Genomic DNA, 16,920 nt, shown 5'->3' with positions numbered 1-16,920 from the left:
TAAGTTTTGAAATTTTACACTAAACATTCTTCATGTGATGGGGGGTTGGATGGCTGAATGGTTAGCGTGCACGCGCTGTATCAAAAAGTCTGTCATTGAGTCGACTGGCGTGGTTTCGAATCCCCGGTTGTACGTGGCAAGGAGTAGGGTCGCCTGTCCAACCTCGTGGGTTTTCTCCGGGGCCTCCGGTTTCCTCCCACTGCTAAAGACCCCTACGCGCAAGCGAATTATGTAAATAAAATTAAACCATATGTTAGTCCCAAAATGACCTAGTTTGTGTCGAGTGGACGTTAAACCCCATTTCTCTCTATCTCTCTTCTTCATGTGATTCAGGTGGTTATTTATCAACACACCGAAGAACAGAAAATAATATTGATGTGGTCTAAGATTGTTTATTGTCCTGCAGCAAAACAAAATGAAAATGAAATGGGGTTTAACGTCCTACTGTTCTGCTCCGACTGGGCTAATGAAGATGGGTATATGCCATACAGTGTGCTATGAGGGAAGTTTTGCCCGGGCAGCGGCACTATGGCCTACTCTTATATCGAGTTCCAACTATCAAGAGATCTTTTACCTGCACACTATAATGTATACACGAGACCACGTTTTTTTTTTGTCTCATCCAATTGACTAGACAGCTGTCCTTGTCGCGCTCTCCTTCCTGCACCACTGACGATGGAAAACCACGTTGGAAAATCCTGATGAACTTTATCGGCATCATGCAGTGAACAAAGTTAAGGGGAGGAATATTGTCATGGGCTCTGTCCGTCTTTTCTCCCACCTGGAATTGTTTTCTCAAATATATCTCATAAACCGTTCAGAATATTTTTATGGATCTTAGTAGTTGTTAATAGAAATTTTCTCAGACTCAGATTTAATCATTTATGGGTCCCGAGTTCACAAACCACTCTCAGATTTAAGTTAAGAATTTACTCAACTTTCAATCACTGTTTATTTGAAATATCTTTGATCCAGAAACACAAAACTTTTCACATAGTTTCTTATTGATGTATTTAATACATTAAAACAACAAACGTTTTATAAAAGACTATATTTTGGTTAGAATAAGGCAAACAATTTTGAGTAAGTTCTTAACTTAAGTGCTTTGTGAACTCGGGTCTGGATTTCATTGAAAATAAATTTGACTCAGATTTTGGTATACCTGAAAGACTCGGTATCTTGATGGTTGTGTCTTGTGTTTGTATTTGATATTTGCTTGTCATTTGTAAAAATTACTTGATTTCTCTCTTAAATTATGGCTATACTGTGTGGTTGCGATTATTTTAACTGGAGGTATTTTTAATTTTTTTAAATGTATTTGTCTATTATAAACATAGTAATACTTTAATCTCTCTATATATATGAACATAAAAAAAATAGAAATAAAACTATCAGTTTAAAAAATATCAACCACTTTTACTTCTTCATTCTGATATACATCAAATCATAAGCTAACTGTCTTAATTGAGCATCTTCTGATTTCCGAGTCTTTTTAAAATGTTGCTCAGTATTCAACAGTAATATAGGAATTGTATTCTATAGAATTATTTACTGTGTAATATATGGTGTACTTAAAGACTTGTGTAATATGGTATACTATAGACATGTGTACTGTGTAATATATGGTATAATATAAACTTGTGTACTGTGTAATATATGGTATAATATAGACTTGTGTACTGTGTAATATATGGTATAATATAGACTTGTGTATGGTGTAATATAGACTTGTGTACTGTGTAATATGGTATACTATAGACTTGTGTACTGTGTAATATATGGTATAATATAGACTTGTGTACTGTGTAATATATGGTGTAATATAGACTTGTGTAACAGATGTTCTTCCTTAAATTTTGCTGTTGCTTAAATTACATATCCTCCTTGTATAATAATAGATAAATCATTTGAATATATATCATTTTAAAAACAAACGCTTTTAGGCTAGCATTTAAAACAAAATTGTTTTCACGATCCCAACTCCTGTTATAAAGTTGATGTTGGTAGGTCAAATTTTGGAGTTATGGCCCGTGATCACTGATTAATATTGTGTACTCTCCGTAGGGTAAAGTAATCAACTGATTGAGTTCAAATTGATACATGGTTTGTATTTCATCAGATGATGAAGCCTGTTGATTTTGGTCATCAGATTACTGGTACATTAGTCTAACATTAGTAAGAACTAGAAACCAATCAAATTTGAATTATTTCTGATAATTACTTCATGTGTTCATACTCTTGTAAATGCTCTTATTACCAAGCAATAGAAGAAATATGCAACATACTTTGTGTACTGCTTGAACGACTTAGCTGCTGTGTATATTCCGTTACTAGGTAACATATCCTGTTATTTGAAACAGCAGAAATATTGGACAACCTTTGTGGATTGCTTTTACCATTTGGCTGCTGTGAGCGTATATTTCGTTGCCTGGCAACCTATATATGTAAAATAAGGAATGAGATCTGTTTACCTGATAGTACCTGTGTTATACACAAGTGTGAAACAATCACTCGAATTTAATCACATTTTAATCTATTTACAGGTACTAGCCACAAATATGGTCTGTCTCTGGACAGAAAACAAAATGGTCGACCCACAAATCGTAAGTTTTCTTCATTTATTGTCATTATTTGAGCTTTTGACAGAAACTAGCATTGTGGTATAAATTAATTTACAGCTTTTATCGATAGATACATGTAACTTGAAGCAGAGTACTGTATACTGGAATGATTTTCAACTCTATAGGTATATATATATATATATATATATACTATTCAAAAAAAGTAGGGGATATTTGATTTTGGGGGCATAATACTAAAATATGCAAATGACTACGAAAAAAGTCACTATAGAACCTAACAGAAGAAACATTTCCAGTTACATGTGACGCCCAAACGCACCAATAGCTACCGCATGGAATGCAGGTGATGCTTGGGATCATCATGGGGGTCCAACCCAAGATTTGCACGACTCTGACTTTGAATGTTACAGTCATTGTGGCATTAAATTCCAGGGTGGAAACATCAGTTTAATTGTTTTAGTGACCAGAAAACAAATTTTGATATGCGTCGGCTTACCCAAAATGAAAGGTTACGTGCCCTTGGCATGCTACAGATCGGCACAACACAAGCGGTTGTGGCGCGGACGATGAATGTTTCTCAGTCTGTCATAAGCAGGCTATGGTCCAGATACCGTGATACACAATCTGTACACGACAGACCACGCTCAGGTCGACCAAGGGCGACAACTCAAGCCCAGGATCGATTTATCCGTACCTTGGCCTTGAGAAATCGTGTCATCACAGCAAATCAGATCAGCGCTCGTCTTCAAACAGACACTGGTGTGAGAGTGAGTGGCCAGACGATTCGGAATTGACTGCATAGGGGTCACCTTCGCGCCCGACGTCCTCGCGTGATTCCTTGTTTGAGAGACCATCCCATTCAGGCAAGACGTCGTTGGTGTAGGGATCGTCAACACTGTGATAATCGACGCTGGAGCAATGTGATGTTTTCAGATGAGTCAAGGTTCACTGTTGATTTTTTGGACAGACGTAGGAGGGTGTGGCGTCGTCGAAACGAGCGCTTCCAAGATGTTAACGTCATCAGACATGATCGATTTGGGGGTGTTTCTGTTATGGTGTGGGGAGGCATCACTGTTGCTGGAAGAACGGCTTTACATGTTGTTGCAGGGCGTGTTACAGGCCAGTACTACCGGGACAACATCTTGGCAGTCCATGTTGTGCCGTTCGCACGACGTCATGGCCGCCGTTTCATCTTCCAGGATGACAATGCAAGATGTCACAGGGCCAGGATCGTTACAGGTTACCTCCAACAACAGAACATCACCACATTACCTTGGCCAGCACTGAGTCCCGACCTCTCCCCCATCGAGCATGTCTGGGACATGCTTGGACAGAGGTTACGTCAACGTCAACAACGTCCTGCCAATTTCCAAGAACTTGCTGCTGCGTTGCAACAGGAATGGGACAATCTGGACCAAAATGACCTTAGACGTCTCATTAGGAGTATGCCACGTCGGATCAATGCTTGTTTGGCAAACAGAGGAGGATTTACCCGTTACTGACTTGGTTGTGATGCTGTGGTAACTTTGCTGTTTGACCCCGGGTATCATTTTACCCTTATAATGGTCAGTCTGTGCCTTACTTAGTCTAACGATCATTTGGAATAAATCGATGAATGTGAACTTCATTTCATTTTGTCATTTGTTTCTTCGTCAGTTTCATTAGGTGACTTTAATAACACTTAAAAATCAAATATCCCCTACTTTTTTTGAATAGTATATATATATATATATATATATATATATATATATATATATCAGTCATTTCTCAAGTTATTGTAGACTATAAATGGCCCATAATATTAATTAATGTTAAATAATTAGTTGCCAAATGTAGGACAAACTTGAGTACTATTCTAAGTTTTAATATCAACAGGGACGTGTATTACAGTGATATTCTCAGTATGTTTGCTATTAATGGAAATGATGCTGTGACCTTATTTAGCTTATACAACCACCATATGTTACATTGCAACTTGAACCAGTTGTAATATATATATCAATCAATATGTAAACTAGTAGAAATATTATTATTACATTATAAATACTATCAACAGGTGTTGGGTTTATTGGATAAAAATCATAGTATGAACAAATACTAATATCATTATATATCACAGTTTGAAACAAATTATAAACAAAATATACCAACAACACATGGGTACAGTATCAACATATATCATAATATACCCACTACACATTGGCACAGTATCAATATAACATATTATACCAACTATACAGTATCAACATATAACATAATATACCAACTACACATGGGCATAGTATCAACTTGTAACATAATATACCCACTACACATGGGTCCAGTATCAACATGTAACATAATATACCAACTACACATGGGTATAGTATCAACATGTAACATAATATACCAACTACACATGGGTATAGTATCAACATGTAACATAATATACCAACTACACATGGGTATAGTATCAATATATAACATAATATACCAACAACACATGGGTATAGAAAACATCATATGACATAATATACCAATTACACATTGGGAGCCACGGTGGCTCTGTTGGTAGAACGTTGACTCGTTAACCTGGAAGTCCTGTGTTCGATCCCTGCATTGGCTGAGAAAGTTTAGTGGGATATGCTAGTGTGGTTCCCCCTTGTCATTGGTGTAGGACGGAGAGACGAAAACCAAGGTCCCGTGTACACATTGGCGTGCATGTAAAAAAAAACCCTTATCAGTTGGAATTCGGAATATATGTAGGCCATAGTGCCGCTCTCCAGGCAAAATTTCCCTCAAAGCATACTACATGGCGTATGTCTGTCTTTATTAGCCCAGTTGGAGCAGAACAGTAGGTCGTTAAACCCCATTTCATTTCATTCCTTTTTACCAATTACACATGCGCACAGTTTCAAAATATGACATAGTAAATTCAAACACTATATATTTAGATCAAAAGTCAACATAAATTGCCCTGCAAAAGGGGTGGGGTTTGTAGGAGAAAGAATTGCTGTAAATAGACAAATTCTACTTTGATCCCGAGGAATGCTTTTTGTGGGATTTTGAATGCACTTATATTTTCTATTCATCATATTTTAGTAAATACTGCCTGGAGTTTTGGACGTTCCCAATATTGTAGTTCACAAGTGATTCATAATCTCTCAAATTATTTTCGTAAAATTTAATTGATTGTTTGTTTATTGTCATCAGTATTCTTTTTTCATAGTAAATACAAATAATATATCATATACTTTTTGCAAGTCTGTACACAAGGTACCTTTCATAAATATATATATACCTTGTGTAATAATTTGTGTCTGATAATGTCTGTGACCGGTGCCTTATGTTCAGACATGTTGTGGAATAATTTTTACTTGACAAAGTCTATGACAGATGCCTTATGTCCAGGCTTGTATACATGTATACATTGAGGAACAATTTGTATCTGATAATGTCTATGACAGGTATCTTAAGTCCAAGCTTGTATACATTGTGGAATAATTTGTACTTGACAATGTCTATGATGGGTGCCTTACATGTATGTCCAGGCTTGGCTTTTTGATAAAAATATGTTAAGAGGGTTGAAAAGTTGAATTATTGTGTTTGAGGAAGTACATATTTAAAAGGATGATAATAAGGCCATGTTAAAAATATCTTCTGTTTCTGAGATACTCCTGCCCTTGTGTAACATGGCTGTACGACCTGTCTTTATTTTACAAAGTAAAATGTAAAAAAAAGTCTCCTTAATGACAGCATGAAAAGATTTTCCTATGGTTACAGAAAGTAATTCTGTTAAAAATGTCATGTTTATGAGAAGTCATTTACAAATGACAAAATTAAGAATCAAAAACAAAAACTTCCCTCAGATTCTCTGAGTACCAGAAAAACATTTTTTTCGTATGGCCTAGCCAGGACAACTAGTGACAGATTCTGCTACACAAATGGTCGTAAATATATTTGCCTAGAAATAGAAAGTATCTCTATGTTGTTGAGGCTTTAAAGAAAAGTGTTTCTATTGTACCTAAAGAGGATAATCCGTAATCATGTCTTGCGAGGTATTCCGTGTTTGTTTTAGGATTATCCCCCTTTAAACAATAATACAGGTGTTTTAGTTCGTATGTCTATAACACTTTCCGTCCTACCTGTGCCAGATGTTCACATCTTGATGCCATCAGTTTTGGGTAAATTTTGAAATCACTGACCACTAGATCAGGTTTTTTTTTTGTCGATGTTTAGAATTATTAGATATTTGAGGTTAAATTCAATAAAAATTGTTGTGAAGGCTTTTAAAATGACTTTCAATATAGTATATTATTGTTCAGTAAATAAGCGGAACCACCACTGTCCAGGCAAAATTGCCCTCATAGCTCACTGTATGGTATCTGACCATCTTCATTAGCCCAGTTGGAGCAGAAAGGTAGGATGTTAAACCCCATTTCATTCTTCTTTGATTGGCGTTTGGTAATTGAACATATTAACACAAGGTACAATTTTGTGGATACACAATTACTGAGTTTAATAATAAGTGATGTTTCGATGAGGAATCTCATCTTTATCAACCGAATAATATTCATTCGTTCATTTCAGCTTTAAAACAATTTGGTATTTATAAATGTTGCACTCCATTTCGATAAAAGTAGCCATGTTCGTGTTCATTAGTCCTTCAGTCGGTGCAGAACAATAGGACTTTATAATTCCATTTCATTATACTCCATTTTGTGGGGTCAGATGGCTGAATGGTTAGGTTGTGCGCGCTGTATCATAAAGTCTGTCATGAGTCGACTGGCGTGGTTTCGAATCCCCGGTTGTACGTGACAAGGAGTAGGGTCGGCTGTCCAACCTCGTGGGTTTTTCTCCGGTCCTCCGGTTTCCTCCCACTGCTAAAGACCCCTACGCGCAAGCGAATTATTGAAATAAAATTAAACCATATGTTAGTACCGAAATGACCTAGTTTGTGTTGAGTGGACGTTAAACCCCATTTCTCTCTCTCTCTCTCTCTCTCTCTCTATACACCATTTTGGATTTGTCAACAATGTTCGTGTAATAAATACAACACTCGGAAACTGGTTAGTTGTATCTTAAATTGTCGAGCGCATAGAATTTGATTTAAGCTGACAGATTGTAACTGTTAGAGCCAAATTCTCTAATCAAGAAAACAAGAAAAAAAAATTTTGTTGTAAGATCTTCACATACATCAGACTCAAATGGACAATTAGAAAAAATCAGGGAAGAAGTAAATATTCTGAAAACTTGGGCAGGGAGATGAAGACAAGTGATTCACAAATGCCTTATCAATCAATTCCTTTTGACATCGGGAACAGAATTTTAGATATCTATGGGTGTTTCAAGAAATCAATGTTATTTAATCCAAGTTACACAACAACTGTGCCACCACTGTCCGTCTGCTGATCTGTCCATCTGCCAAAAACAACTTTTAATTGTATTGATAAAATTTAACGGCCAATTTTAACCCTCTTGATTTTGTAATTGCTATTTTAAAAAAGGAGTTAACATGCCATACTGCATAGATTTTTGTTAAGTAGACAAAAATTCTTTCCCATATTGGGCAGGTTTGGTAAGAATGACAAGACCTATTAAAGTTATTCCTGACATTCTTAACTTTCTGCTAACAATGAAGACGCATCTTTTTTCAGATTTTGAATGTAGGATGTATTTCTAATTCCTGTCTTCACTCTAGCTCAGTTGAAGCAGAAAAGTAAGAAGCTCTATCTCTCTCTCTCTCTCTCTCTCTCTCTCTCTCTCTCTCTCTCAGAGAAGTAGGACCTAAAACCACATTTTATTTTCCATATAATTACAATTCATTTTTCATATAATTACATACATTAAAGTCCTGATGCACTATTTTAAGGAATTGAAATCACTTGCAAACTACAAAATTGTGAAAGATGAATCTCTCTCTCTCTCTCTCTCTCTCTCTCAGAGAAGGAGGACCTAAAACCACATTTTATTTTCCATATAATTACAATTTCATTTTTCGTATAATATTACATACATTTAAGTCCTGATGCACTATTTTAAGGAATTGAAATCACTTGCAAACTACAATATTGTGAAAGATGAATTTCTAATAACAATATCAGCCCAAAAACGGTTCAATTACTTTCAATATTTACAAAGAAATGTGGAATTGAAATTTCATAAATCTATGCTGCTGGTAGTCAATAAATCTGCTGACATCATCTTGTTGCCCATGAAAACTTAATGACCGGCCATTTTAATGGGCTAGAATTCAAACCGGGACACTATCTGGCACGGGTTATTTTGATTTTGTAGAGTTATCTGTAACCCTTCAAGAATCAAAGGTTTATTAGAAGACTTCATGCTTCAAGAATCAAGTTTGTTTTTAGAAGACTTTTGATTCCAGAATCCAGGGTTTATTAGAAGCTTATTTCAAGAATCGAGGGTTTGTTAGTTTATTAGCAGAATGAAGGGTTTGTTACATGTAGGAGCTTAGTGCTTCACGAATCAAAGTTTGTTAGTTTATTAGCAGAATCCAGGGTTTGTTACAAGCTGCATAGATCAGCAAATTGCGTCTATGACTTAGTAATAAAGGGTTCGTTTATTACAAACTCTACACTAGACAAGTCTTCACAGAATCATGGCTTGTACAATTATTACCAACTGTACGGTACACAAGTCTGTTCTGTCAACAAATAAATCTGGACTGTTCACGGACATGTACACATGAGTTTCACACTAGAAGCTTGTATAAAGTGAACCCACATCCCCCACAACAACAGATCGGTCTTACTTAATACCCAGCTTGACAATCGGCCATATTCTTCTCAGTTAGACGCTAAACTTTCAACTAGGAGGTTCGGACAACACATTTTGTTTTCTGTCAGACAACTGTTAATCTTATTTGCCTTTCTTAACTAGAGAATGATCTAAACAGTTTTCTTCGGAAAAAAATTTGCAAATTTGCATTTGTCTTGAGGAAAGAGAGGCATATTGGAATATTTTTTAGTTGACAACTGTGGAAAGTTAAGAAAAGAACAACAATTAATTTCAAAGTTTCTGATGTTTAGTTCCTGATTTTCAGAAATTGACAGGATATATTGTCTTCCAAATATCTTCTCAAAAAAAGAGACAGACATTTTGGATTGATTTCTACGCTTGAATCGTTGAAAATTAAAGGATTTTGATCTGGGATATTAAATCAGTGTTTTTTGTGAGATCTTCAAATACTTTTTGCCTCAAACTTTTTTGATCAAAATATGAAGATTGAAATTCGAGGATTTTTCTTTTCATAAAGGTACCATTTTAGGATTTATGTATTTTTGAAATCTTCGCATACTTTGAAGTGCAGATAAGTTGTGACGTTAAACTTATTGTTTATGTGGAAAGTTTAATAGTGTTTATATAAAAACAATGAAGAAGTTTCAATAGATAAAAATATCTGAAGTTGAAGTCTCCAAAAATACTTGACAAAAACTTGGCAAATTTAATAGTGTTTTTGTGGAAACAGTTATAAAATATTTTGAATATTAAAATATGGACCAACCAATGGATGAATTTAAATTTGTATAATTCAAGAAAGTTTAAGGATTTAAATTAGCGATATTATTCTGTTTTGTTTTGTTTTTTGGTCTGAAATCTAGAACAATTTAGAAGTGTGTGAAATAGCTTTATTTAACGTCGACTTTCATCGAAGTGATATTCACAACAATTCAGGAGACAATTTAGGAGATTTCAATTAACTCTTGATTGGAAAGGTTCAAAACTCAATTATCGTTGATAAAAATTGACGAAAAATGGATATTTAAGTTTTTGTTTGAATAAATTAATTTTTTAATTCAACTGAAATATAAATCCAGAGAATCCATCATGTTATTAGAAAGAGGAAAATCGTGTAAGAAAGAACTTGAAAGAGAATCTAGGAATCCGGAACAGTTTGGAGGAAGCGTGAGGAATGTGAGGATTTTACGGATTAGATCGTTTAACGGGATGGGATTTACGACGCTAAAAAAACGAGTTCATTATCCTGGTAGGTAATTTATAGTCTTAGGTTGCATCTACAAATTATTTTCTAAGTTTTCCCACCTTTTAGAGAAATTTGTGCACTGTTATAATGGAATCATCGATTTCAGACACAACAACTCTTTTAATTGAGGTAGAATGTTCAATATATCCTTCTCATGTGTAGTTGGTAAAATCAAATGAAATGGGGTTTAACGTCCTACTGTTCTGCTCCGAACTGGGCTAATGAAGACGGGCATACGCCATATAGTGTGCTATGAAGGAAATTTTGCCCGGACAGCGGCACTACAGCCTACTCTTATATCAAATTCCAACTGTCAAGGGATCTTTTATGTACGCACCAATGTGTACATGGGACCTCAGTTTTTCGTCCCATCCAAATAACTAGACAGCTGTCCTTGTCAGGCCCTCTGTCCTTCATCACTGACAAGGGGGAACCATGCCGGAAAATCTGGATGAACTTTCTCGGCCAATGCAGGGATCGAACACCCGACCTCCAGGCTAGCGAGCCAGCGTCTTACCCACTTCGCCAACATGACCCCCTGTCAATGCATTGGACATGATTATAAGTGACATTATGAGCATTTTCTGCTCAGGATAAGTAGTGATAAGCAGTGTGATTGCTTAATGTTTTATCAAAAGATAAATGTGCAAGTAATTAATGAGTGTCATTCTATATATTTTGGGATTGAGCTGGTGGGACATCAGCCTCACTGCTGGCCTGTTTTGTTACGTCATGGTTAATATTTCCATTAGTAAACATCATTTGCGTTTGATTTTGCATCCTCTAATTAGGCCAGTACCGCATATTTTCCAGCTTCTATAAAACTGATGGGAACACCTGATACCATGTTATATTTGAGGAGTTCACATAGTAGGCTTACTCTTCTTTATAGAACACCCAATACCACTTGTCATTTTAAGAGATCCCATAGTATGCCTTACTCCTAGAGTATGTAATACAACTTCTCATTGGAGGAGTTCACATAGTATGATTATTACAAGAATACCTGGTATCACTTCTCATTTGAATAGTTCACATAGTATGTTTACCATTTGAACAGTTCACATAGTATTTTTACTCATTCTAGAACCTGATACCACTTCTCATTTGACTCAATCACAAAATAAACAAAGTACTTTTGCAATTTAATTGCCATGACATCTCACTTTCTCGCCGACATTACAAGAAACTTTTGATTGAAAACACTTCAACACCAAACGCTGGTTTCAACAACTACTCCACATATTTTTTTCCTCCACTGAACAATATTACATGTACGTTGGGTTCTGCCTTTAATAAATATAACTAACCTGGTTGCGCATATTTAATCGTCGTACAATTTTATTTAATTTTAATCTTTACTTAGATTAGGCTTTCATCTCGACCATGTGTCAACAGCATGAGATTTCAACATGCAATATCTCGAGCTGAATATCAAAAGATAAATTTTCTGGACTTGATATTTGAATTAAACATCTTGAATCAGTTAAAGAATTTTATTTGTAATTTTCTCAAGCAATTAAATGACATTATATTTTCAAGATGGTTAAAGGGCTGTTTCGTTGGTAATATATTTTTCAAGGATAAGCGAATTGTATTTTATTTGCATGAATTTGAAAAAAAGGAGAGAGAGGGATTCTGATTCTACCTTGGATATTACCAGAACCTCCAGTTATAGTACAGTAGTTATTGGCTCCTTAACATCCCTATTCTATGTCCGTCTTCATTAGCCCAGTTGGTCCAGAAAAGTAAGACGTTATACTTAATTTTATTTCATTCCATTTCCCATGACAAGGAGTATTGTCGCCTGTCCAACCTCGTGGGTTTTCTCTGTGTCCTCTGATTTCCTCCCACTGCTAAAGACCCCTACACGCAAGTAAATTATTGAAATTGAACCATGTGTTAGTCCTGAAATGAGCTAGTTTGTGTCAAGTGGACTTAAACCCCATTTCTCTCTCTCTCTCGGTCTCTTTCTCTGTCTCTCTTTCTCTCTCTCAATGTAGAAGTGTCCCACCGGTACAATAAACCTAAACATTTTAAGCAATGTGGCCTGAAGTTGCATTTGGAGCCCCCTTCAGGATGAGCTTAAGCTTCAGTTGATTTGCCTCTGGACAAAGGGTCAAAAGTCACAGGGTAATTGTTTAAAATATAATATGGAAGCCACAGGGGTTCAGTGAATATGACGTTGGCTCGCTAACCTGGAGGTCTTGTGTTCGATATTGAAGTTGGCAGAGGAAGTTCATTGGGATTTTCTGGCGTGTTTTTCCTTGACAGTGGGGCAAAATGGAGGCCCTGGCATGGGACAATGTATATTCATTTAGATGGGACTAAAAACCAAGCCCGTGTGTAGCGCTACTGTCCAGGAAAAATTTCAAATATAATACTTAGAATGTTGTCCTACTCAGTGAAAGGAATCACTCTCCTTATGTACCAAATTTTTTCCGACGTGGTTTTCCCCTTGTCAGTAGTGCAGGATGGAGGGCCTGACAAGGACAGTTGTCTAGTCGTTTGGATGGGACAAAAAAAAAAAACCCAAGGTCCCGTGTATACATTGCTGTTCACATAAAAGATCCTATAGCAGTTGGAATTCGATATAATAGCAGGCTGTAGCACCACTGTCCAGGCAAAATGTCCCTCATTGCACACTGTATGGCGCAAGTCCGTTTTCATTAGACCAGTCAGAGCAGGACAGTAGAACGTTAAACCCCGTTTAATTACCAAATCCCTGATCTTGTCGAAACTTGGAGACCCTAATTTGGTTGTATACGGTATATAATAATTATGTTTGTTTTGGCAGTTGGAATAAAATCTCCATTCAATGTTGTTACAATGTTCACCAGTATTAATCCTACTTGAAATATTTGATGTAATGGCTGCCATGCATTTAAATCAACAGTTCACACTTGTATTACTAACAGGGATTATTACATCATCTTTGACAGATATTTGGTTAGAAATTAAACATATTAACACAAGGTACAATTTAAGATTTAGATAAAGAGCTGGCGGTTCTCAATATAATAGTTAAAGAAATAGATAAAGCACAATGAATATATTGAAAATTTCATTCAAATTACTTTATTTGGACCAAAATTATCAAAGGTTGTAGTTTTGACAAGATGTGTACATTGATCGTAACCACCATACTGGTCATTCATGTCTTAGCCTCACTTCTCAATTTTTAAATTAAATCATTAAATGGCCAAACTGTTCTAATCTACTTAAAATCGGAGCCATTCGAGAGCATTGAGAATTCATTATGTTCTTGTCATGTTAATAGTTAATAAAATGTCTAATTAATAATTTATATACTATTTAAGGCCAAAAGATAGACCTGCACTAGGCAAATTTAGCTTAGGATTCTAGTCGTCCGGAAAGGTCGGAAAACCGAGGTCCTATTTACACAATTGGTGAGCATGTAAAAGATCCCTTGGCTTTTGGAATTTGATATAAGAGTAGACCGTAGTGTCATTGTCCGGACAAAATTTCCCTCATAGCACACTGTATGGCGTATCCTCATCAGTCGAAGTAGAACAGTTGGACGTTAAACCCCATTTCATTTCTCTTCATTGACTTTTCTTTATCAAACAAATGATATAAATATGTGGATAGTTGACAAATATATACAGACTATGCAATAAAAAAATAAATAAAATACAATTGATAATTACATCATAAAGGCTGCTTATCGTCATTTGCATAATTAAATTATTAATAACAATTTCCAATCTATCAGAACTTTGTCCGTGATAAAATGTACTCAAGTCTATTATTGATCATAGGCTATTCAACAAGTGTCAATGGAAGCAACATTTTACAGTGGTTTTTATTAACTCTCGAAGGTGACTGGTCGTCACTGACATTTTTCAGACAATATCTTATTTTTTCTCAGCTTAATCAGATTGATTGAACAGTGTTTTGTATATTTCCAGTCCAATGATTAAATACCATGGCAACAATTTGTATTTATTTGATAAGAAATAGTAGCTTTGATCAATCAGTTTAAAACACATAGATATAGTAGCTTTGATCAACCAGTTTAAAACACATAGATATAGTAGCTATGATTAACCAGTTTAAAACATATAGTAAGAAATATCAATTAACGATGCATGGCGTTCATTAATTGGAGAACCCACCTGATTCAACAAGTTTAAAATGTACAGTAAGAAATATCAATTAACGATGCATGGCGTTGTTTAATTGGAGAACTCACCTGACACTGATTATATTTTATTGATGAAACAATTACAGGTAAGAGATGAGAGAGAATAAGATATTGATCTGCTGTTCTACCTGTAGAAATCAAATAAAATGGTGTTTAATATTCTACATTTTGGCACCAGTCTGTCTAATGAAATAAAATTGTGTTTAACATCCTACATTTCTGTACCATACGCCATACAGTGTGCCATGAGGGAAATTTTGCCCTGACAGCGGCACTATGGCCTACTTTTATTTTGAATTCCAACTGTCAAGTGATCTTTAACTTACACACCGATGTGTACACGGGACCTCTTTTTTTTTTTTCGTCCCATCCGAACGACAAGACAGCTGTCCTTGTCAGGCCCTCTGCCCTGCATCACTGACTGACAAGGAGCTTGGCCAATGCAAACAGCGATCATGCATTGACTTTCACTAGCTTAGATTGACTTAAAGATACATTATGGGAGATTAGATAAAGAGCTGGCAGTTCTCAGTATAATAGTTAAAAACTAGATAATGTAAAGGGAATTTGCTGAAAATTGCAGTCAAATTGATCCACTCTGAACCGACATTTTAGCGATTAAAATTTCGGCCTAGCCTTGATCATCATTACTAAAGTCGGAACGATAAAAAACATAGTCTTGATTATCCATTTCATGATTTAATCATGAATGGTTAAGTCAAGCAGAAAATCGGAACTAATCCAATAAACATCGCATGCTAGTGGTCGAGAGTTGATTATGGTCTGGATAAGTTAATTAATGTCTAATAAATAATTTAGATAACATTTCAGACCTAAAGAAAGACCTGTACTAGGCAGATTTAGCTCTTGCATAATGTATGTTTAACAGGAGTAATTATCTATAACGCTGCCAGCGATAAAAACTGTAAATATTTAATGCAAATGACGCTGCAAGGTATTTGTAGTTTGTTACGAGTATATTATCCTGACCTAAGATGATGTTGGATTTAATTAAAACAACAGCCTTGAGTCATGTCAGATATATTTGGCCTAGATATATTTAAGCCTTACCCCGGGGCCATGCTAGATCTGGTTGTTTTCTTTAACAAGGGTTATGACTAATACAAAAACAAACTTGATTTTTCAATGGCTCTAGGTTGTAGTTTACATCTTAGAAAATAATTGAGGCAAAGATAATTAATAATACTTTGACTTAAGTAGCTCTTTAACAAAATGCTTTCAAATCCTAGGAATTTGTGATTCTTTGGTAAGGACCCTAAGGGCACTTTGGTAGATTTTGTGATTAATAAATCTTAGTAAAGAGGATGGAAGCCCGGCCCCCCCCCCCCTATTAAACTTCACTGCCCCTCCGTAGCCAACAAGTTGGCTACGGGCCTGGTAGTAGCTCACCTGAGTCCTTCCTGACCTTGTGGGTTTAGAGGTTTTCTGCTATTTCCACCCACTTTAAATCCCATGCATACGTACATGTACATCCTAAATAATGAAATGAATTGAAATGGAGTTAACGTCCTACTTTTCTGCTCTCACTGGGGTAATGACGACAGGTTTATGCCATATAGTGTGTTTGGGGGAAATTTTGCGGGGGTTTCTTTTATGTGCACTTCAATGTGTACACAGGACCTCAGTTTTTCAACCCATCCTTACAACTAGATAGCTGTCCTTGTCAGGCAATCCATCTTGCACCACACAAGGGGAAACCACGCCCTAAATAATGAAACATTGATATACCACGTGTTAGTCCCACGTTGCTCACCTACCCATATTTCAAAGATCCATTGGTATAGACCGATTGTTGAAGACAAATTATTCTGGTTTGTATATAGACTCATTAATGCACCAACAAGCGATTTAATTAAATTCCACCGAGGACGGGAGAAATAATTAAATGTAATCGTGACTATGAGAGACTAAATGTTTATATACTGCAGCTTCAGTCATGTCCTGGCTTTCAATAAATGTACCTGAAATTTACATAGCAAAGTGAAATGAGAAGGTTTTTTTTAGAAACTTTAATTACTATTGTCAATATGGCGGAATGTCAACAAGTAAAAGAATGTCAACAAAACATTTTTTTTTTTTTTTTTTTTGCAACCACTAAAATATGTTGTTTTTTGATTTAGTTAGGTTTTGTTGAATTTGTGGTTGATGTTTAAAACCGTTCA

At 35.7% G+C, this 16,920-nt stretch overlaps 1 protein-coding gene across 6 annotated transcripts in view; it reads left to right on the top strand.

Moving 5' to 3' along the window:
- LOC126823326 (rho family-interacting cell polarization regulator 2) overlaps positions 1-16,920 on the top strand; it is a 106,472-nt gene that overhangs the window by 41,390 nt on the left and 48,162 nt on the right. For 5 of the 6 annotated variants that reach the window (XM_050552098.2, XM_050552096.2, XM_050552091.2 and 2 more), the window contains one exon: positions 2,544-2,603. Coding sequence is in view for 5 of the 6 variants with exons in the window: in XM_050552096.2 (XP_050408053.1) it covers positions 2,544-2,603 (60 nt within the window). In the remaining variant the exon portion in view is untranslated. Of the gene's footprint in view, positions 1-2,543; positions 2,604-10,392; positions 10,573-16,920 lie in introns of those variants that run through there. The other variant, XM_050552095.2, reaches the window with a different exon arrangement.

This window comes from Patella vulgata, chromosome 6 (assembly GCF_932274485.2).
Source record: "Patella vulgata chromosome 6, xgPatVulg1.2, whole genome shotgun sequence".
Lineage (NCBI taxonomy): Eukaryota > Metazoa > Mollusca > Gastropoda > Patellidae > Patella > Patella vulgata.
Note: the sequence above shows the minus strand (reverse complement) of the source record. Positions and strands in the feature narration are given on the sequence as shown.